The sequence below is a fragment of the Rhinatrema bivittatum genome, chromosome 1 (assembly GCF_901001135.1).
Source record: "Rhinatrema bivittatum chromosome 1, aRhiBiv1.1, whole genome shotgun sequence".
NCBI lineage: Eukaryota > Metazoa > Chordata > Amphibia > Gymnophiona > Rhinatrematidae > Rhinatrema > Rhinatrema bivittatum.
This window is the reverse complement of record NC_042615.1, coordinates 140,300,898-140,324,862: the sequence shown is the minus strand read 5'-3', so window position 1 is coordinate 140,324,862 and position 23,965 is coordinate 140,300,898. Positions and strand designations below refer to the sequence as shown.

General features: G+C 44.3%; 1 protein-coding gene across 1 annotated transcript in view; it reads right to left on the bottom strand.

Annotated features, from left to right (window-relative positions):
* Positions 1 to 23,680, bottom strand: part of CHIC2 (cysteine rich hydrophobic domain 2) — a 112,615-nt gene extending 88,935 nt beyond the window's left edge. Inside the window, exon 1 of the mRNA XM_029587594.1 lies at positions 23,182 to 23,680. Coding sequence (XP_029443454.1) covers positions 23,182 to 23,300 — 119 coding nt within the window. The 5' untranslated portion in view covers positions 23,301 to 23,680. The remainder of the gene's footprint in view (positions 1 to 23,181) is intronic.
* Between the last annotated feature and the right edge of the window lie 285 nt (positions 23,681 to 23,965).

Below are 23,965 nucleotides of genomic sequence, written 5' to 3'. Positions count from 1 at the left end.
CTCAGTCATCTCGGTGAGGAATATTCCTAGGGTACATTGCAGATGGTAGTGTCCCCATGCTCCCTCCTCAGACTGACAAGCTTCCTCTGCAGAGGAGACTAGAGCCCATTATCAAAACCTCTGAAGGCAGCTCCTGAGACAGAAGTGAGAGGGACTATACCTTGAGGGAACAAATCCAATATTCTTGACAGGTTGAAGAGTGCCCTCCTTGTCACTTTATGCTACTGAAGCAAAGAAAAGTCTTCACCAATTCAGCCACCTGGTCTATGGGTTGCTGTGTCCTTTGACAAAGAGTTGGGGATAAGACATCCTCCTCTGATACCAGCACGTGATCAGCTTCCTGAGAAGCTCCTACTAGACTCCAGGAGGGGGCCCCCTCCTAGGTTAACTGCACTGGTGGTTGCATAGAGACCAGAGGCACAATGGAGCATATTGAATCCGAAGTTTCCAAAGTCTATGATTAAGAAAGTGGATGGAGATGAGAACATCAACACAGAGGAAGGTAAGGTAAAATGAATCACCTCCAGGGCCTCCCAAAGACCTGAAGTGCATCTAGTGCACTAATGGGGCTGGGGACTGGTGGGCAAATTGTGCACCAGTGGCATGTTAATGGCTCTGAAGGGTGAAGAGTTGACGGTGCCGATGGCAAAACACATAAAAGCCGCCAATGGCTATGTCAACAGTTCCGAGGCTGAATGTGCCGACAGAGATGAAAGTGTTGAAAGGGCAGTGTGCTGATGGGGCTAAAGACCACTGCAATGCAAGCTTCAGCTTCAACTGCACCACTAGCTCTGATGCATGGCACTACTTCTTAATAACAAGACCTGAAGGGCATGCGACAAGGGGCTCACAGATCCCTGCTCTCATAGTACAGAGTAAAATAGTAATGATGGCAGAAAAGGATCAAATGGTCCATCCAGTCTGTCCAGGAAGCTTCTTATGGTAACTGCCACTCCAAGCAGGTTACCCTCATAAGGGCAGTAACTGCTGCTCCCTGCAATTATCCCCAAGCCTTATGATAACCCATAAAAAATTACTCCTAGCAACAGTTTTATTGGGTGAAGAGCCTTCTTGAAAATTCAGACAGTGCTGCTTGACATGCTTTGCTTATGAACTTGGCCGTAGAAGCAGTCCTATGCCTTTACCCTTGTGACTGTATATCAATAATCCAGACCATAAAAATCAGGACCCTGTTGGTTGTCATCTAAATCCAATTCCCCATCACCCCTGCCCAAAGTGGAGAGTAATGCTGCAGTTGCAACAAAAGCATCAAGGCACATTGGTTAAGGGTAGTAACTACCACTCTGTGCAGGTTACCCCCATGCTTATCAGTACCCCTGACTGTAAAAGTTGGGGGCCTTTGATGGTGTCAGAATCCAATTCCCCTTCCCCCCCCCCCCCCTTGCCATTGAAGCAGAAAGCAATGTTGCAGTTGTATCAACAGCACCAAGGCTTATTGGTTAAGAGTAGTAATCCCCATGCATTCTGCTAAGGGTAGTAACTGTCGCACCAGCAAGTTACCTCTATGCACCCTTTTCTTCATTTCCATTGTCTAACCTTTAGGGATCCACAGTGTTTAACCCATGCCCCTTTGAATTCTTTGACTGTTTTTGCCTTCACCATCTCCTCTGGAAGGGCATTCCAGGCATCCACTATCCTCTCCATGAAGAAATATTTCCTGACATTGGTTCTGAGTCGTCCCCTAGTTCTACTGATTCCTTTCCAATGGAAAAGGTTTCAAGTCTGTGCATCATTAAAACCTTTCAGGTTTCTGAAAGACTATATCTCGATCCTTCAGCCTCTCCTCATACGTCTTCTGATAGAGACCCCACACCATTTTGATCACCCTTCTTTGGACTGTCGATCCTGTCTCCATCCTTTTTGAGATACAGGCTCCAGAAATGAACACAGTACTCCAGGTGAGGCCTCACCAAGATCTATACAAAGGCATTATAACCTCCTTTTTCTTACTGGTTATTTCTCTCTAGGGAGTCCAGCATTGTTCTGGCTTTAGCTATCGCCCTGTCACATTGCTTCACCATCTTCAGATCACCAGATCCCTCTCTTGGTTTGGGCACATCAGTCTTTCATTTCCCCATCATATACAGCTCTTTTGGATTACCACATCCCAGATGCATGAATCTTTACTTCTTGGTATTGAATCCCAGCTGCCAAATCTTCAAGCTTTCTTAAACTACTTTTCATGCTCTCTACTCCGTAGGGGGGGTCCAAACTGTCCGCAAATAGACAAACTTTACCTTCTATCTCTTCCGCAATGCCACTCACAAAGATATTGAACAGAAACAGTCCCAAAACTGATCCCTGTGGTACTCCATTTAACACGGTTCTTTATTTAGAGTAGGATCCATTTACCATTACACAGTGTCTCCCATCAGTCATCCTTTTGTAGTCCACCACCACACCAAGTCCCAGTGGGACTCCTATGCCAGACTGTATCAAAAGCTTTGCTGAAATCCAAGTAGATTACATCGAGCGCTCTTCCTCAATTCAATTCTCTAGTCATCCAAACAAAAAAAAAAAAAAATCAGATTTGTCTGATAAAACCTTCCCTGGTGAATTCATGCTCCCTCAGGTCCAGCAACTCACCTGATTGTCGATAGTTCACTATTCTTTCCTTCAGTAGAGTCTACATTAATTTTCCCACCACTGAGGTGAGGCTAACCATCCTGTAGTTTCCAGCTTCCTCTTTATCACCACTCTTGTGAAGCAGGACCACAGCTGCTCTACTCCAATGCCACAGCACTAATCCCATTTTTAGGGATCTATTTAACAGGTCCTTCAGCAGACCTGCCAGCACATCTCTGAGCTCCCTCAGTACCCTGGGATGTACCTCATCCAGCACCATGGCCTTGTCCACTTTCAGTTTGCTTAGCTCTTCCCATATATTCGCATCTATAAATGGAGATTTGCCTCCCCCATCCCCATCTATGGTCTTGTCAACCAGCAACAGTCTTTCTCCAGGGTCTTCTTTAGTGAACACCAAACTGAAGTATTTGTTTAATATTCTTACCATTTCTTCATATCTCTCTCCTCAAATTGCTCCTTGTCACCTTTCAATTTTATACCACTTCTGACCTTCCTTCTTTCTCTGACATATCTGAAAAATGTTTTGTCACCTCGCATTACCTCTGACAATCTTTTCTTCCGCTTGAGCTTTTGCTTTCCTTATTTCTTTCTTCATCTACCACAATTTTAACAGATATTCTTTCCCTATGTTCCCTTTTTTGGGATCTTTTGTACTTCTTGAACGCTGTTCTTTTTGTCTTTATTTTTTCAGCCACCTCCTTTGAGAACCAGATCGGTTTCTTTTTCCTCTTACTCGTGTTTACTTTTCTAACATATAGATGTGTTGCCTTTGTAATAGCTCCTTTTAATTTGCTTCACTATTGTTCCACCTCACCCATTTTCTCCCAATCTTTCTTCCAGGTATGTTCCCATTTTGACAAAGTCCATATTTGTGAAATTCTAAATTTGGGTCTTAGGGTGACTTCTCTGAATCCTATTTGTGATATCGATTTTGATGCTTTCCCGTTTTGCTTGACCTAAAAGCCGGTGCTGCAAATGTGGAAGCTTTGTGTGAGGAGCTCCTGCTTGACTTGGCACAGAGAGAGCCCGAAGAGGAATAACTCAGCTTTTCACCGACCTGCAGAGGTTTTCCATCTTCCAGGCCCTGTTCCTCTAGAATCTCGGTAATAGCAGTCAGCCAAATCGTGGTCTGGCCCCAGGAATTTGCAACAAACATAGTGGCCATCTGTAATGGACATCTTGCAGCCACACACACAAGTCCTTGATGCCACTGGAGGTAGCCTAAGAGCCAGACATGCTCTCTTTTTTTGTTTTTTAATAGCACTGAAAAGTGTTCTTGTGGGGCTGCTGAGGCAGTGAGACAACTCAAATGTTTGTGACGAAAAAGTAAAAACAAAAATTACAAAGTACCAAAAACACAGGGAGAGAAAGCACATGTCCATGCGGAAGCTTGGACCAAAAAAAAAAAAAAAAAAGACAGAGGACCTCACAAGGCAGCAAGTATTTGGAACTCCAGTGTATGCTCAAGTAGAGTAAAAGCTCAAATAAGCTCAGAGTAATGGATCTGTTGAGTGCCATCAGATGACATCACCCTATATGTCATGGCTAATTTAGCCCTGCTCGTCAGACAAATATATTTCTTCACAGAAAGCATGGCAGATGCATTGAAAAATACCCCAGTGATGGTGGTAGCAAAAACATTAAAAGAAGATCTGAAAGCATGAGACAAAAACATAGGATCCTTAGCTGAATGAAAATAAAGGTAAAAATCAGTAATTAAGTAGGCTAAAGTATTGCAACAGGAAAAATAATGGACAGACTAGATGGGTTTGGTGATGTTTATCTGCAAATATAGTCTGTTTCTACGATTCATTTTTCCAGGTGTAATAAGTGTGCTTGTGTGCAGTACAATCTTACAATAATTTGCAAATAATGTGAAGCATCATTATGTAACAACTGAGTAAAGAAAGGATATACCAAAGGATTTTTTAAATCACTTTACTAGGGCTGGGAAAAAAAAATAGAAAACTGATACTTGCTGCCAGCCAGAGAAGCCAGGGAGGAGTAGAGGTCATAGGATTGGAAAGAGTAGTGACAGGGAGGAAGAAGAAACCAGGATTGGAAAGAGCAGTAGGTGATGCAGTGAAGGAGGATCAAAGACCTGATGCCAGAAAATGTGGCAGCCCTAGGCTACAAGGAGTATCAGAGATCCAGGGCTGGAAAGAGAAGCGATGGCCCAGGGCCACAATGAGCAGCAGCTGCTGGGGCAGGATGGAGCATCTGAGGCCCCAGACTGTAATGAGGAGCAATAGTTGGAGTGGGGAGGAGTACTGACAGCTCCAGGCTGGAGGCAGGGTCAAGGCAATAAAAGGGGTTGTTTTGGTTTTTTTTTAATTCCCAGCTCCCCCTTCCCTCAGCGCCTATGAATTTAGTTTGGCACCTAAGTTTAAAAATATATATTTTCCATCTTTTCATCCTGCACTGGACTGTAATATTTTTGTAATAACCACCAAAACATAAAATGTATTTAGAGGCTTTTACCCAAGCCACAGTCACAAGAAATTTTCCAGTCTTTGCATTTCTGAAAGAAGCAGTAAGAGGGCATGCCGATGCAGAATCTTAAGTAGGTTTACAGCTGTAAGCAATAGCGGGCCAAGCTCCTCTATGCTCTTTAGTTGAGCACAACAGCTTTTTTAACTCTGCTTTTTATTACTTTTTATTCTTTATATTTCAGTCAGTTTGAAAATTCTTTAAGCAGCTTCCATCTTTGCCCAATCCTCCTGCATCCTTTAGAGTAGGTATGTTTGCATGACAATCACAAGATTCTTCATGTGCTGGATCTAATAGTTCAGGTCTTCCCAAACTTTTAGCCAATGTGACCCCATTTAAGCATATGAAATTTCACATGAATGCAGAGGACAATCAAAACAAATTAGCAAGGGTGCTATCCCTCTCCAACAATCAATCCACCCTCACCCTTACTGCAATCCAGCTGAACCTCTCTCATACTCAACCCTTTCTAGTCGATCCCCCTCTCTCAAGCTTTACCCCCTCCAGAATCAGCTGAAACGCCTCATCTGACAAATTCCATTCTCGTGGGTCCAGACTCTCCCTGCTGAGAAAGGCTGTTCTTACATTGCCTCTTCCTGCTATGTGTGAGGCTGAGATCATCTGGAGATGCACTTCTGCCCATTTCATAAGCTGATCTATTTTTCCTGTGACACTTGCTGATCTTGGTTTCTCCCTGCAGATTGATGTAAGTCACAATCGTATTATCCGACATTATCCGGACCTATTGACCCTGCAGTCTGTCTCTGAACTGCAAACTTGCCAACCGGACCACCTTGCCTGGCTTCCAGTCGATTGATGTTCCAGAGAGACTCTTTACTGCAGTGCCCTTGTGCCATCAGCTCCTGACAGTGAGCTCCCCAACCAAGGAGGGTCGCATCTGTTGTCAGTACTAGCCAGTCCAGTGGTACTAGAGAAACTCCCTTCCTTAGATGATCCCCCTGCAGCCACCACTGCAGTTGGGAGGAGACTTTCATTGGCAGGAGGAGCCAAATCGAACTGCAGAGTATGGACCTTCCTGCACTTTGCAGAAAACAACCATTGCCTCCACCCACACCACAAACTCACCTTCACATCCAGGGTTGAGGAAGCAATGTCCTCAGATTCACCGGGCTCAGAGTCTGTTAGCCACTTTCCTTAACCTCCTGCCCAGATTCCTCTTTGCTGCTGGTCGTTTTCTTCTTTTTTTTTTTTTCCACACAGACAAAGGAAACTAAACTTTTTCTTTTTTTTTTCAAGAAGCACTGCAGGAGTGAGGGTGGGGAAGGACAAGCACTAGCTCACTGGTGATCCCTTTAGCCCAGAGTCTGCTCTATTGAGGGAGGGAGTTTATACTTTCATCTCAGGTGCTATCCACCATCTGTTACTCCCAGGGCTCTGCTCGACTAAGAGAGGGAGCCAAGTCTTTCACCTCAGGAGCTGCACATCAGTAGCCAATTCAATCCCGAGCTATGCTCAAGTGAGGGAGGAAGAATCATCCTTTCATGTCAGGAGCTGTCCATTACCTTTCTTCCTGTTCACCCAGCCTAACTAGGTCACAGTCCACAACACAAATTGTTCACCTACCATCTCTGCTGGAGACAGAGAATACTGGCAAGTTGATGTCAGCACAGATGTATAAAAGGAGTGAAATCAGTGAGCCTGTTGATCTCTGTCGCCATTTGCTGGTTGGCGTGCAAAGCACACTGGTCTGGACTGGTCTAACTGGATGAAGATGAAGTTGAAGTTTACTACTTATAGCATTTGCACATTTTTATGTTGCGCTTTAAAATGAAATGTAATGTGCACAATTATCTAGCTCCAATTTATACATTCAAATGTGCACAAACTAAATAAGATGCACAAAAAATGAAGCAGAAGATACACTGCAAATGTAAGAAATTGGCTAATTAGGTACTGGAGGATGAGGTTGAGAACCATTGCATTATTGTATTCACAAACAAAAATTTTGAATTATAAAAATATCTAAAAATCTGAAATAGGCATTTCTGCATAACATGCAATAAATGATGATGATCTAAAACAATTACTCATAAGCAATCTATTTCAAAACCTGGTTGTATATGGACAAGAGTATATATATATGTAGTGTGTTCAAAAAAAGTGCATACACTATTTCTTGTAAGGACACACACTGTGCCAGATGGAAAAAAGGAGGTAGTGTCAACAGCATGGGCCCAAAAAATGGAAATGGCATTTGCCATTTGAGCTGGAGGTGTTAGAGGCAGCAACAGTAGCTTTGCCTGAACAGGCCAAGATGAAGCTCATAGCAGCTTTTGGTCGATATGGGCAGGAAAGATGCAGGGATACCCTGGAGGCAACAACTGCAGCTATAGAGTTGGAAAAGCTAGAGGTTGTTGGGGGGGGGGGGGGGGGGGGGGCAGGCTCTCAGGGGAAGTGTAGCAGGTAGGGAGAGGGAAGAGGGAAAGTGTCTGGTGAAACCGAGAGGGAGACTGAAAAGGATAAATATAGGGAAAAGTAAAGGTGATGATAGTGGAGAGTGTGGAACAAATGTTTTTGGGTTTCTACTAGTTTTAATTAATAAAAAGGTGACTAAGACGACTTCTTGTTTGTACTTTCAAAAGGATTCTGTTTTCCTTTAACTGCTATATTCTTTATTACTATTAGTCACAGCAAGAGAATCTGAGCTATATAATGATGCTAGAAACCTCAAATGAAGTTGTTTATATAAAATGAATTAATAAACACATGAATGAATAGCATTTAGAGCTTTCAGGCTAGGCAGCCTATAAATTGGAAATATATTACTCCAGCTGGGTCCATGCAGAAACTGAACTACCATTAACGGAGTCCACCTTTTCATTATAGGGCAGAGTACCCTACATCTCAGCTAAGTCTTCTCAAACATTCCATAATACGCAGGTGAAATTTGTAAGGCTAGTTTCATATTGTCCTTTGTCAGTTTTACCGGATATGAATCCATGTTTTAATATACAGAGTGTCAAAGTTTAAAAATCTGAGCTTCAGGAAGCAACTGGCCTGGTTTCAAAAAGATGCCAGCAGTGATCCATAGCATCTCATGCTCTATAGATCGCCAGAAGCTGAGCTGCCAACTCAGCAGTGTGGTAACTTGGGCAGTAGTGGCTTGGGAAATAGCCAGAATCTGGCTGTTTCCTTATGTGCACTTTTATTTACAGTGAAAGCAAAACAGAAAAACAGATGCAGCTCACCTTGCTGTTCTGTCAGTATTCAAACATCAATGGCAACCTGTCTGCTCTCCGTGGCCTCTCCCAACCCTCTGGGCCTTGGTCTCTTATCCCTGCACTGCTGTAATCCACCCTAGCCCAGAATCCCTTGTTGGGTTGAGACTTAAGGAGGACCGGTACAGATAGCTGTGGCCAGTCCTTTAAGGTGTTCTGAGGGGGTTTCTTATATACTCCCTCACAAGCAGTTTAAGCTGTTGAGGAGCTGAAGCAGGGGAGCAGGTGATGTCACAGTCCATCGCTGCCACTGCTTAACTAGTGCTCTGATTCTAGCTTTTACTGGGAGCAGGTGATGTCACAGTCCATCGCTGCCACTGCTTAACTAGTGCTCTGATTCTAGCTTTTACTGGGAGCAGGTGATGTCACAGTCCATCGCTGCCACTGCTTAACTAGTGCTCTGATTCTAGCTTTTACTGGGGAGCAGGTGATGTCACAGTCCATCACTGCCACTGCTTAACTAGTGCTCTGATTCTAGCTTTTACTGGGAGCAGGTGATGTCACAGTCCATCGCTGCCACTGCTTAACTAGTGCTCTGATTCTAGCTTTTACTGGGAGCAGGTGATGTCACAGCCCATCGCTGCCACTGCTTAACTAGTGCTCTGATTCTAGCTTTTACTGGGGAGCAGGTGATGTCACAGTCCATCACTGCCACTGCTTAACTAGTGCTCTGATTCTAGCTTTTACTGGGGAGCAGGTGATGTCACAGTCCATCGCTGCCACTGCTTAACTAGTGCTCTGATTCTAGCTTTTTCTGGTCAGTTTCTAATAAAAACTAGACAAAGGAAAATATGTTTTTGTTTCCCATTCCCTCCTCTGTTGCCTACCAGTCACAAAATTACAATTTGCAGCAAGTATGAGGCACAGCTGTTTTAAATCTGCAGTGAACAGAAGGACAAGTGAAGCATACAGACTAAAAACATTCTTTGAGAAATATGGAAAAAAAAAAAGCTCTGTTTTCTGAATTTTCTTAGACCTGAAAGAAAGGGGGGTGACAGACTATGCCAGGTTATGTTCCTGATTATTCCTCCCTGGGATTCAACATGAACCAAGCAATCAATAGGATGCTTTTACAACATCATCCAAGTGATAGAAAAAAGCATGGTGAGTCTCCGAGAAGCACAAAAGAGCAAGATGTCAACTAGACTAGCAACACTCTCTCAAAGCTACAATAATTAAAAAAAAAATAAAAAAATTCTTCAGTTTTATAAATGCATTAAAATAAAAGGCACAGGATAAAACTTTTGTTAGTATGCACCCCTTACTTTATAGTGCATTCAGAAAGTATTCCGACTCCTCCACTTTTTCCACATTTTGTTACTTATAGCCTTATTCTAAAATAGATAATATACATTTTTTTCCTGCCTCAAGCTACACACAATACCCCATAATGACAAAGCAAAATCAGGTCAAAAGCCTTACTGAAATCCAAGTACACTACATCGAAATGCTCTCCCTTGATCCAACTCTATGGTCACCCAATCAAAAATTAATCAAAATTTGTTTCACAAGACCTACTTCTGGTAAAACTATGCTGCCTCAGGTACTTGCAATCCATTAGATTCCAGAAACTGCACTATCCTCTGTTTTAGCAGCAATAATTTCCTCAACCAGACTGTAATTCCCAGCCTTCTCCTTACTTCCACTTTTGTGAATAGGAACCACATCTGCCTGTCTCCAGTCCTCCAGAACTACTTCCAACTCTAAAGACGCAATAAAAAGGTCAGCCAGTGGAGCTACCAAAAAACTTAAGAGAAAATTGGCCTAACCAGGCAGCCCAGTTGAAATTGTTCCTCTTTGTGAGATGAGTTTATGAATACAAGTATTTAACCCAAGACCAATCGCTCACCTGCCATGTCTTTTACCTGAACTTACAACCTTTTTCCTACTGCTGCCCTCCATGCCCAGTCATCCAGGTAAAGGAAGACGTATATTTCCTGATGATGGAGGTGATCAATCACCACTGCCAAACCCTTTGGGGCAGATTTTATAAAACTAGCGCGCGCGTACTTTTGTTCGCGCACCAGGCGCAAACAAAAGTACGCCGGATATCAATAGATACGCACGTAGCCGCGCGTATCTGTTAAAATCCGAGGTAGGCGCGCTCAAGGCTGCCCAAAATCGGCAGCCTGCGCACGCCGAGCCGCACAGCCTGCCTCCATTCCCTCCCTAACCCCCCCCCCTTTCTAAACCCCCTTCCCCTACCTTTGTTGCACAAGTTACACGTGCCGGGCCGGCCGCTGGCGCGCCATGGTCCGGTCCGGGGGCTGATCCGGAGGCCGCAGCCACGCCCCGGAACGCCCCTGATGATGCGCCAGCTGCGACACACCCCCCCAGGAAAGCCCCGGGACTTTACGCGTGCCGGCAGCCTATGCAAGATAGGCTCGGCGCGTGCAGGGGGGGGGGTTGGGGTAGGTTTTCGGGGGTTACACACGTAACCCTTTGAAAATCTACCCCTTTATGAACACCCTTGAAGCCGTCAATAGGACACAAGGTAGGATCTTGCACTGATAGTGTTGACTACACACCCTGAATCTACGGTATTGCCAATGAAATGGCTGAATAAGGATGTGCACGTAAGCCTCCTTCGGGTCCAGAGCACATATCCAGGTATCCACTTGGATGAAGGGTAGGATAGTGTGGAGGGAGTTAATTTTGAATATCTCCTTCTTCAGGTAGTTGTTTCTTCCTGCTTCATCTGTCCTCTTCATTGTTGCCCCTTCATCCCTGCTACCTTCCAATGACCCATGGCCTTTCTTCTCATCACATGAGGAATCTTCCTTGTTCCCCCTTTCCACTCAAAGCTGTCCGAGACAGGAAAAAAGGCCTGCAGAATGGACACCACTGATCCCATCCCGCTGTGGCTGAAGGAGCAAGTCGCTGTAGGACCCCATACTGTGGTAGCTGAAGAGACCTGGAGCATGATCACTGCGGTTCCTATCCCGTGGCACCCAAAAGAAAAAAAAACATATGGACCAGATCCCAGGGCAGTTGAAGATGGAGAGGGACACCATGGACCTCATCAAACAGCAATTGAAGAGACTTGCAGCATGGCAGTCATGGTTCCCATCCTGAAAAAGAGACCCGGGATTGGTGTGTGTGAGAGCCAGAGAGTGCAAGCGTGTGTGTGTGTGTGTGTGTGAGAGCGAGCCAGAGAGCGCGAGCGCCTCTGTGTGTGTGAGAGAGCCAGAGCGCGCGAGCGCCTGTGTGTGAGAGAGCCAGAGCGCGCGAGCCAGAGAGCGCAAGCGCCTGTGTGTGAGAGCCAGAGAGAGCCAGCGCCTGTGTGAATGAGAGCCAGCGCCTGTATGAATGAGAGCCAGAGAGCCAGCGCCTGTTTGAGTGAGAGCCAGAGAGCCAGCGCGTCTGTGTGTGTACTCTAGTGAGAGCGCCAGAGTGAGCGCCTGTGTGTGTGCACGTGAGTGAGAGCCTGTGTGTGTGTGCATGCGTGCTTGTGCGAGAGAGCCAGAGAAAGTGAGCTCCTGTGTGTGTGCGTGCTTGTGCGAGTGAGAGCCAGAGAGAGTGAGCTCCTGTGTGTGTGTGTGTGTGTGCTTGGCGAGTGAGAGCGCCTGTGTGTATGTGTGCTTGTGCGAGTGAGAGAGAGCCAGAGAGAGTGAGCGCCTGTGTGTATGCGTGCTTGTGCGAGTGAGAGAGAGCCAGAGAGAGTGAGCGCCTGTGTGTATGCGTGCTTGTGCGAGTGAGAGAGAGCCAGAGAGAGGAGCGCCTGTGTGTGTGACAGAGAGCCAGAGAGAGTGAGCGCCTGTGTGTATGCGTGCTTGTGCGAGTGAGAGAGAGCCAGAGAGAATGAGCGCCTGTGTGTATGCGTGCTTGTGCGAGTGAGAGAGAGCCAGAGAGAGTGAGCGCCTGTGTGTATGCGTGCTTGTGCGAGTGAGAGAGAGCCAGAGAGAGTGAGCGCCTGTGTGTGTGACAGAGAGCCAGAGAGAGTGAGCGCCTGTGTGCATGTGTGCTTGTGCGAGTGAGCGAGAGCAGGGAGAGTGCCTGTGTGCGAGCCAGAGAGAGTGAGCGCCTGTGTGCATGTGTGCTTGTGCGAGCGAGCCAGAGAGAGTGAGCGCCTGTGTGCGTGTGTGCTTGTGCAAGTGAGAGAGGAAGGCAAAACCCAGGGGTGTGGACTTATCTGGGTAAGTACAGGGAAGGATAGTTTCAATCTTTCTATCATGAGCTTCCTTCAAGGCCACTTCTCCTTCCACAGGAATAGTGGTCCATTTGGAGACCGCACATACCAGCACATCCACCTTCATAAAGCGTAAACGGTCCCTCACCACAGGATCCAGAGAGTACAAGCCTTCCAATAACCAACTCCCTTTGAAATTATTCTCTGGGGGCACCCCATTCAAGATCAATCAATTCCTGAAAGGCCTCCACACCGGGAAAAAATAAGAGATTTTAAGCAAGGAAACCAAAATAGGATTTTTCTTTGGCTCAGAAACAGAATCCGCACCAGGAACTCTAAGCATGGTCAATGTCTGGGAAATCAGAGATGGCAGTTCATCCTTGTGACAGAACCGCAACATAGTTCTATACTCTTCCAATCCAGGGGGAATTTCCACATCCTCAAGAGAGGCAGGATCGGCGTCGTCATCCATGCTGTCTGGATCCCCAGCCAGAGGAGTCGCTGTTGCTCGGGGGGGGGGGTTACCCTGGCGCACAACAGAAGGTTCAGGCAAGGGTTCTACCTGTGCCTCCGCTCTAGGAGCATTGAACAGGGCCAGGAACTGAACCTGAAGAAAAGATTGTAACACCCAGAAAAATTCTACCCAGGAAAAAAAAGAAGCATCCAGACCGGGAGGTACCTGAAGAGTACTAACTGAACTACTGTCTCTTGCTGAGGAACCAGTTAGGGGAGAACCAAAATCAGGTGCCCCACCTGCGAGATCTTTACCCAGACCCACATCCAACTGGAAAGAACCAGCCTTAGCGAAATCAGAGGAAGTCAACTCCCTTTGAGCCTCCAAACAGTGCTGGCACAATTCAGCGGGCATCCTGGCTGAGTTGCCTGAATATGACAAGCACAGCAAAGAGAAAGGCACTGAGGCTTCTTAGGCCCAGGCGCCATTGTGGCTGACAATGCGCTGAGTGAAGGCCTGCATCATGCACATCTAAATTATGGGTTTTATATATATATACATATACATACACATACATACACAGGCATTCACACATATACGCATACACACATATATACATACATACATTCATTCATACATACACATACATTTACATTTTATTTATTTTTCTGTGCCGATGTTCATCGGACATATCATACCGGTTTACAGTGCAACAGAGGAGTCTATTAGCGTAGACTTCTTGTTTTACATTGGAACATTATGACATTTAAGATTGAACTAATTAACATTTTACATAGAACTTTGTAACATGTTGCATTGAACTTTATGACATTTTGTATTGAGACATATATGCAAACATATACACATACACACATATACATACACACACATACATATGTACACACATACATACACACATATACGTATATAGAAACATAGAAATGATGGCAGAAGAAGACCAAACGGCCCATCCAGTCTGCCCAGCAAGCTTTCACACTTATTTTTCTCATACTTATCTGTTACAGTGACTGCTGAGTTCAGGGCCCTTATTGGTAACTTTTTGGTTCTAATTTCCTTCCACCCCGCCATTGATGTAGAGAGCAGTGCTGGAGCTGCATCAAAGTGAAGTATCAAGCCTAATTGGTTAGGGGTAGTAACCGCCACAATAAGCAAGCTACTCCCACGCTTATTTGTTTACCCAGCCTGTGCAATTTAGTCCTTGTTGGTTGTTGTCTGAATATAAATCCTCTTTTCTTCATTCCCCCTGCAGTTGAAGCAGTGAGCTGTGCTGTATATGTATTCAAAGTGAATGCATGTGTGTATGCATATATGCATGTATATACATTTATATTATTCTGTGCCCGTGTTCCTTGATTTATGTAGGTAAAACTACCCGTCAAATACGATCCAGAATTATAGAGCATCAATCTTGTCTCAAGTCAAGTCGCCTTGAGGCTCCCCTGGTAGATCACTGGCAGGCCCTAAATCACAGCATCGGGGATTTAAAATTTTTTGTTCTTGAGCAACCTCGGCTATCCACACAAGGTGGTAATGTTTCCCTTGCTCTTACTCGAACAGAACAGCGTTGGATCTTTGAATTTAATTCTCTTACCCCTCTGGGCCTTAACCGTGAGGTTGAGTTGTCGTCTTTCTTCTAAGCTCTTCTCTTATTGTCCTTGTTACATCCCCCCACTTTTTTCCCCTCCTTCCCTTTCCTTCCTCCCCCCTTCCTTTCCCTTCCCTCCTTTTTATTTTCCTGGTTTTCCCCTCCCCCTCCCCCTCCTATTCTTTCCTCCCCCCCCCCTTTTCCTTCTTTTTTATAGCCTCTTCTGATATATCACACTGCCGTTCTGACTTCAGCACTAAATAAACTTGGTCTTTCTCTGTTGTTTTTTTGGGTTATATCTTTTAACATCACTCAATACTTTTTTCGAGGCTCAACAGCCTTTATATGGTACTCCTAAGGCTGCCGTATTGTGTATTTTTAACTTCTTGTCCAGTTTTTGAAACCTATAAGTATACCCTACGATTTAGCGTCTTTGCCAGTCCCAGCTGGACATTTCTTATTTTTCATTTCAAATATGCAATGTTCATACTTTGATGCCCCAGGTTAAAAAAAAAACTTTGTATACAATTTTTATTTTTATTATCTTTATTTTACTATTTTTTCATGCACACCCTGATTGGTGCATTTTGGTTCACGTGTCCAACTTTTGGCACGATATTCTCTCTACTTAATCCAGACGCGGTCAACTCTATACTGAATTGCCACACCGCTGTTCAGATCATCAAAAAATCTCTTTACAATAAGAAATCTACAATAAGGTCTGTGTGTCCTATTATTCTTTGAGTTCTTTTAATTTCTTCCACTTTTTGCCGCGGTTTAATTTTCATTTCTCCTGTTTTCATTCTAGCTTCAGCGTTTAAGCTTTCAAACCTAATTACATTTCCTTTTGAGACGCAGTACCCAGTTGATGTCTCTAAGGTGAGTGAGCATAAATGTTATACACTTATTGTGAACCGGCTTTTTTGTTTCGTTTCTTCTTAAGTCTTCATCTAGCCGACAATTTGTTGCAATTTGTCTATTGCTTTTAGAGCGATCTCTTAATATTACCTCATCTATTTTTCAGTGCACAACTCTGACTTACCTAGTTTCACGGGTGGGTTCGCTCACCCCGCCTCTAAAGCTGAGTGAGCAATTCCCACGATAGTTTTGTGCATTATCTGTGATTTCTGTCTTCACAAGTCCTTGCTTTTAGCACAGCCTTGAATGGCTCCTGTTGTCCAGCCCTTACTATCTCTTTCTCTTCTTTTCAGAGTCACTGGCCCGTAAGCCCAATAGATTTTTCCAGTAAGTTTACCAACTACTCTTGTATTTGTCTCTTGCTTTCTACTGTTCTATTATTATTGAGTATAATTACCATTGTACATGTCTCTCTTTTTTCAGACTGCATACAATCCATCTATGTTCCTTCGTATTGAACTACCCTTAATCTACAGGTCACTATATTTTTTCTATATGTTTTCTTAATTTTTCTCTTTTCCTTCCCCCCACCCCCCGGGTCCACCTTTCCTCTCCCCCCCACCCCCCATCCTTTCTTGTTCAGTTTTTTCCCCCTGTTCTTCCCTGTGTATTAAATGACAATTGTTGCTTTTTGACTGTGTTCGCCTACCTGCTCAGTATTTGATTTATCTCTGTTGTTTTCATAGACTCTTAGAAGTTGTGGACCCCCTGACACAGCCCCTGACACAAAACACGGCCGTGTCTGGGTCCTTGTGCGTACCATTGTTTTATAAATGTATATTCAATGTAATACTTTTTGACATATTTGTGAATGTATGCACTTACTAAAAGCCTATTGTAAATAATATTGACCAGTAAATTGTCTGCCACACATTATTTCTTCGTGATACATACATACACACATACATACATATGCGTGCCCAAAAATGTGTCCAACACTTATGCGCGCACACACCTAGGCGCTCAACTATGCGCGCAAAAATTATGCATCCAAGACTTAAGCGCGCACACCTAGGCACTCACCTAGGTGGTCAGAATGAAAGCACACAAAAAACAAAAGCGCACAGTGCCACTTGTGTGCTCAGGTAAGTGTGCGGTCACTAGGCTGCGCTGACCATGGGCACTCAGAATTCAAGGCTTTACCATGAGCTCAAAAACTGAGCACACAACTGGATGCACAGCAAGCCCAGTAGAAGGCAGCCTCAGAAAACACGTGAAAATCCGTTGCAGCCTACCAGACTGCACCCAGTGAAAAGCCTTAAAGTGAGACCTAGCCAACAGAGGCTGCTCAACCCGCCAGGCTGCCCACATCCCTCGACCTCCCACTGAGCAGGACAAACGTTAAAACAGCGCATTGAGGTCGGAGCCCTGATGGGAGGAAGCCCTGCACCTTAAAAAAAACCTCCCGCTAAGTCTATATATATATTATTACTAGCCGTTAAGCCCGTAACAATGGGCTACATTTAAAAAAAAATTTTCAGTCCATTTCCTTCCCACTCCCTCCCCCCTCCCTCTCACCTCCCCCCTCTATTCTCCCTCCCTCTCACCTCCCCCCTTTCCTCTTCCCTCCCCTCTCCCCTCAGTCACTCCCCCTCTCTCAATCCCCTCCCCTTTCAGTTCATCCACAACCAGCAGACGGAAGATCTCCGGGAGGGGTCACTTCCTCCCTCTCGCACGCCGCCACCGTTACTGCTCCTCGCCACCGCTCCTGCTCCTCCCAGCGCCATTTTATTTTCGGGCACGCTCCGCTCTGACAGACGTGCTCGCCCGCGCATGCACGGTAGAGCTGCGCTCTACTGCGCATTTGCGGGCCGTCGGTCAGAGCCCATTTATAAGGTAGATTATTTTGTATTATTATTATTTTTTTTTTTTAGAAAACTTACTGAAGCTCAGCCTTATCTGGCTGAACACATACGGTCTCCAGCTGCGAGGGAGAGGGCATGTGCTGTCACCACCACACTCGGCTTCCAGCACCCGCCACCTTTCAGCTGAAAAAGCAGCTAAGTCCACGCTGGCAAAAATAGCTACCGGACCACAGAAATCACCTCAGGAATTCTCAACTGGGGGAGGAACCAATTGGCAGGAGAGCGGGGCAGTAATTTTACATAAGAACGTAAGAATATGCCATACTAGATGAGACCAAGGGTCCATCAAGCCCAGCATCCTGTTTCCAACACTGGCCAATCCAGGCCATAAGAACATGGCAAGTACCCAAAGACTAACAGGCCAATACAGAACGGTGCGCTGGGCCACACATTTTACTTTCAAGAGTTAATTTCAGACGGCACCAGGCAAGTGTACAGAAAAGCAGAAAAAACTGCTTTTCTGTACACCCTCTGACTTAATATCATAGCGATATTAAGTCGGAGGCGCCAAAATTAAAAAAATAATAAAAATCTTCTAAAAAAAAAACCAAACAAAATCTGCCCGTGGGTTGGAAAACGGACGCTCAATTTTGCCGGCGTCCGTTTTCCGAACCCAAGGCTGTCAGTGGGTTCGACAACTGACGCCGGTAAAATTAAGCGTCGGCTGTCAGACCCGCTGACAGCCGCCGCTTTCGCCAATAAAGAGGCGCTAGGAACGCGCTAGTGTCTCTAGCGCCTCTTTATTAGTGCGGGCCCTAATTTAAATTCTGCATCGCGCGCCCAGGAGAGGTGCCTGGGCGCACGTTGGGAGAGCGGGCGCTCACCTTGGAGCGCCGGCTCTCCAGCGCAGTTTACTGTATGGGCCTGTAAGTCTATTCCATGTTACTGTTGCTAGTAATAGCAGTGGCTATTTTCTAAATCAACTTAATTATTTATTTATTTTTATTTAGCATTTGTTTATATACCGAGGTACAGCTGACAATGCCTTCACTCCGGTTTACATTACAACGAACCAGTTACATTTAAATTCATAACATTAAAACAGATAGAAACAGAGTATTAACTTAGTAAAAGTTAATAAGTACATTGAACAATAGATAAGAATGTATGCAGTTCTTGAAGTTGACGGTTGAAGCCGTTAAAGAGAAAGAAGGTTTCTGCAAGTCGGGCGAGAGTCAGAAGGATTAATTAATTCTCCTACTTAAAAGAGAAGCAATTCCTAGTGGGGAGATGCACGTCCACCATCTGCTGGAGATGGAGAATGCTGGCAGGCTGAGGTCACTGCAGGGGTATATGTACTGTGACATCAGCTTACTCAGTCTCTTATCCGCTGGTAGGAGTATATAAACCTACTTGTTCTAGATTCATCTGACTGGACGCTAAGACCTATTTACTACCAAAAAGCTTGCTTGAAATAGACCTTCTAAAACTTTAAAACAATTATTTGTTCTGTTGTTCCAATACTTAGACTCAAGAGTGGAAACATATTTAGAAAAACTGGGCATCAGCCAAAAATGTTTAGTAACAGGGAAATATACTTATTTGCTTTTCATTCTTTTCTTCTATTTGAGTTTAGTCTTATTTTTTTAGGTTTCCTTTTTCTCTTTCACCTTCCTCCTCCAAGCAGTCTCCTCCCTCCTATTTAAATCCAGGCACTCTTCCTCACAATACCTAACTCAAACTCCTTCCCTTCCTTCCAGCTTCTTCCCCTTAGACCAATAACATAGTCTACCACTGGAAACCTCTGCAACTGACTCAAGACCCAATACCCATGATCTTCGTCTGGAACCATGCCCGTTAACCTTCAAAAAAAAAGCTCAAAACATGGCTCTTCAGACAAGTATTTCCATAATTTATTTATTTATTTAGAATTCTTATATACCGACATTCTTGTAAAATGAACAAATCATATCGGTTTACAATATAACAGAACAATCGCGGCTAAGGCGTGAACTTTCTCATACACGGGACTTGACAGGATTTGCAGGACGTAATCTGCTTATTATCTGATTGTTAACTTATCCATCAGTTCATCCTCTTGCTGTAACCCTCATACCTACCTCTTTATCTTTCCCTCCTCCTCTCCTTCTCCCCCCCACCATAGAATTAACTCTGTATTCATCAATGAAGATAGGGGCCCTCTCTGTTCATTTTTACCAGTATACTTTATTTAAACAATTCTTTTTGCTACCAGTTCTACATGTTATCAGTTTAACTTTTTAATCATTTCATATTTATAACCCTAAATCCCAGTTGATGTAATCCCTGTTCTATGTAATGGTATTACAAAATAGTTATATCACTGTAAACCAATGTTGATGTTACGCTGTAAACCGATGTGATATGTATTCTTACATGAATGTCGGTATAAAAAAGCTCTAAAATAAATAAATACATACATACTATAACATCACAACTTTCCAAGGCTCTGGCTCCATCATCTTTCATCAAACACCAGGTCCTGAAATTTAGACATGAGCAAACCTGTTGCCCATGAGCTTTCCAATAATGTTATCACTACCCTTCCCCTCTATTCCACCCAATGAAATTGAAAGTAGCAAAGAGGGTAAAACTAACACCTACCTATTGGCAGATTATGGAGCTCAACACAACAGTTACACTGGGAACTGGTCTGACAGCTCAGAGATGCTGGGCGGAAGAACTGATTTTGATTTCTGTAGATGTTGGAAAGACAGTGTTTGCAGACAACAATCTGAAAAAGCCTCAGCCATAGTCATGCTACTTGCAAGCTGGCTTAAGAAGGTACATGTGCTAGGTTTATTTATTTTATTTATTTAAAAACTTTTCTCTACCGTCGTTTAGTGGTATACCATCACAACGGTTTACAGATAGGCACATAAATAAGTCTGGTTTGGATTATAAAATTAGCTAGTAGGTGCCAATAAATTTTCGGTTACATGATTCAAAAAATATACGCTATCTGGATCGTGGATTGGAAATTCCATTTATATGACTAATAGAATATCCATATATGAGATATACTGTGCTCTCGTATATTAATCTTTAGGTATGAGAAAAAATAATAAAGGAGGGATAACTGCTATTTGTTAACTTTTAACTGTGTGTCGGAGTTCTTTTTCTTGTCCATATTTCTTACTCCCCACTCTCACTGTGAAAAGCTTTTTTGAAGAGCCATGTTTTAAAACTTTTTTTTGAAGAGTTTTAAATCTTTCATTAATCTTATTTCGAGTGGCATTGTGTTCCATAATATTGGACCGGTTAGGGATAGTGCTCTCTCTCTTACTTGTGTCAGTTTTGCTGTCTTTACAGAGGGTATGGTTAGTAGAGCTTTATTGGCTGATCTTAGATTTCTCTGGGGGCATGTAGTCGTAGTGCAGTGTAGTCAGTATTTTCCTCATAGATTAGTTTGTGGATTGTGCATAGTGTTTTAAATTGCACTCTTTCTTCAAAGGGAATTATGTCCATATTCAATGACAGCAGTTAAGACAGATGACAGAGGGATTAAAATTGTTTAAAAATCTTAAGTGGCTGGGAATGAAAGCACATATTACAACAATCTCACAGGCCAATGCAGTAAGACACAGATTAAAACGGGTCCTCGTATTGAGTGCCCATTTTCCTAACACGCACAGCCACGTCTCCTGGGCGCCCAATGCAAAATTTAAATGAGCTTCTGCAGTAAACAGGACGCGCTAGGGAAAATTTGTGCACCCCGGCACTCAAATGCATCATGTGCTCAGAATAGCAACAGGCACTCAATACAAGCATCCGTTTTATCCGGTCATACAATGCAATGGCTTGATGAAAAAAAAAATTCTGGATGCACAATATATACCCACAATGGTAAGGGGCAAAATTGGGCTGGAGCCTGTCTATTTTTTTTTTCAATCAAGCCATTGCATTGTACTGTTATTCTTAAACACTGCAAGCCGTAGATTTAAGTATTGCAATGATACTAAGTAGGACGAACCGCAGACGACAGTATTTTTTAAATTTCTCCTGAGCCCTTGACTCGCGGATTGACTTAATGCCAGCTCCGGGGCTGGAGTTAAGTTTGTAGAGTTAAAAAGTGTGCGTTGTGCGCCCAGTGATTTTCTGCATCGGGGGGATAATAGCCAATAGCTTCATCTTCATGGAATTTACGTGCAATGAATGCTGTTGGCTACATGTTTGGACACGCATTTTGGAAGCGCTAATCTCCTTATTGCATCAGATGCTAGTCTAGCATGTCGAAAACACGCAACCACCTGCGCATAAATCTGTGCTCTAGGCTGGGCACACTTTTTTGCATCAACCTGTCAGTAAACCCTATCCCTAATGGAAGTTAACATGGTTGGGACATGTTTTAGGGATGCTGGATGCTAAAATAGCAGAACAAAGGACGGCTGGCAAAAACATACCTTTTTCATTACATACTTGCTTCTTTTATTAAAAATAAACCTGTTTCTAGGTCTTTTGCTTTAGTGTATTTTTACTTTTTTTTTTTTTTTTTAAATTGAAGTACACATCTCTTATTGTAGCCCTGCTCCCTGTTTCTCAAAGTCTCTTTCCATGAGTGCAGCTTATTACATTTATATCTTACATGTATTAATGAGATTCTTAACAATGATCTAACTCAGGATGGTGGCTATCACTAAACAGCAGAAACTTTAGACAAAACTTTAATTACCAATATCCCCTTAAAAATAAATCTGTTTTAACTTATAACTACATTTTCTACATGATTCTCACAGTACTGTTACTTTAAAAGAGTCCTCATGAGTAAGAAACAATGAGGATGTCATTGAGGGGCCTGCTAAAATTCCTCTTAGTGGCCTAATCACTAAGTTATCGGTACTTATGACATGCACAAACTAAAAGATCTATGCTAAAGGCTGCATAGAACTTTCGTGTGTGTTCATTATGCATATTGAAAACTTCAGCACTAACCAGTCTAGAGTGCACAGGCTGTTAGCAAGGGGATCCTTTGCAAAACTTGACACAATAAAGTCCCTCTGGGGATCTGCCAAACACCCCACAGAGGCTAGAGAAGCCCTTGCCCAGATCCCCCTTCAAGCCCCACTAGAGCCAAATTTGAGCCTCCCCTTACTCACAGAACAAGCAGATGCTACACTTTGGTCCCCTTCCCACACATGAAGTTACCTCCAAGCAAGCCCCTTGGTATCCCTACTCACCCCACCAATCTTCAGCAGCACTTCTGCTGATCCAAACAATGGTACTGCCTAGTAGGGATGTTCATTCATTTTTTTTAATGCGCACTAAAATAAACCAAACAAAAAAAACCAAACAAAAAATAGAAATTAAATGAAACGAAAATAAAAATAAAGTTTCCGACTACAAATCATGCCATCATTTCATTTACATACTAAATCTGTCTTTACCGTGCAAACTGATTTACCTTTTTTTCTCCCATAGACAATGAGAGGAAACCCTTTATAAATCAAACCCTGACAGGTTTAACGAATCCATTCCAAAGTGCTCGTACAACCAATTACTTAAGCCAGTAAGCAAAAAAGGTTTAAAAAAAAACCAAAACATTTAATGGGGTATAAAACCAGATGATTTCCTATAAAGCAATGATCAATGAGCGCATGACAGTAAATAGCAAAAATCCTCATAGAAGTTCATACCCCTCTTCCATTTATTCACACAAAGGCAAAAACAACCCACCTGACCTAACCTGTCAGGTGGGTTGTTTTCCCACCCCATTTCCCCGGGCCCTCACTAGTACTTCGAAACCAGCCACAACTCCCTGATCCAATATTGTTTATAGTTTCACCAATCAACTTCCGGCAGCCTGAAGAGAAGCTCGCTTACCCTGGAGCTACAGGCCTGAAAGAAAAGAAAAGAGAAAGCAAGCAGAGAAGCCACCGGGGCCCTCCGGCTCTTACACTGTGACGTGCCCGGAGCCACGCACCACCACCGGGTCCGGTGAGAACTTGAGCAGCTGTTCCTCCAGAGCTCGCTCCTCGTCTTCTTCCTCCTCGTAGATCTCGTCAAAATCTGCCATCCTTCTCTCGCAGGCCTTGCGAGAGCCTTCCCGGAAACAAGCGCAAAAGGGGCCGGGGCCTGCGCTGACCCCACGGCCGCCGCCGCCTACTCTTCCGTGTATTTGGGTGTTTCACGGGGAGAAGGGGGGGGAGGGCTATAAAGAAGAGAAGGAAACAGAACCTGCGGCCTTGGCTTTCTTCATCCCGCCCGGTACAAAACGGGAAGAAAACCCCACAAAAAGCCTCTGCCTCATCCCCTCATCGGCGCCGCAGCTACGGCAACAGCGTGAGCCCGCAGGCCCCAGCCAGTATCGCGAGAGTTCACATGTCAGGGCGCGCTCGCGCCTCCTGTCTGGGCGATCGCTCAGAGCTCGCGCTCTCCAAGTTTCCGCTGTCCAGGGGAAGGTGCTGTAAATGTGACGTCACAGACACGGGAAGGGAGCGCTGTGAGCAGCGGGCGGTTATCCGGTAGGAGACCGAGAGAGGGGATTCTGCGTGGACGGGGAAAAGTCGTGGAGAGATCTGCAGCAGTGTTTCCCAGCCGTGTACCTTCAGACCGGAGCCGGTGTGCCTCGGAGGAGTCACCACTGCTTGAGGCTCATGTTCAGGCCAACGCCTGAATTCTGCTCTCTGCCCCTTCCAGCAACAAGACACCAGTGCTGGCTCTTAAACGTGCTCAGAAATG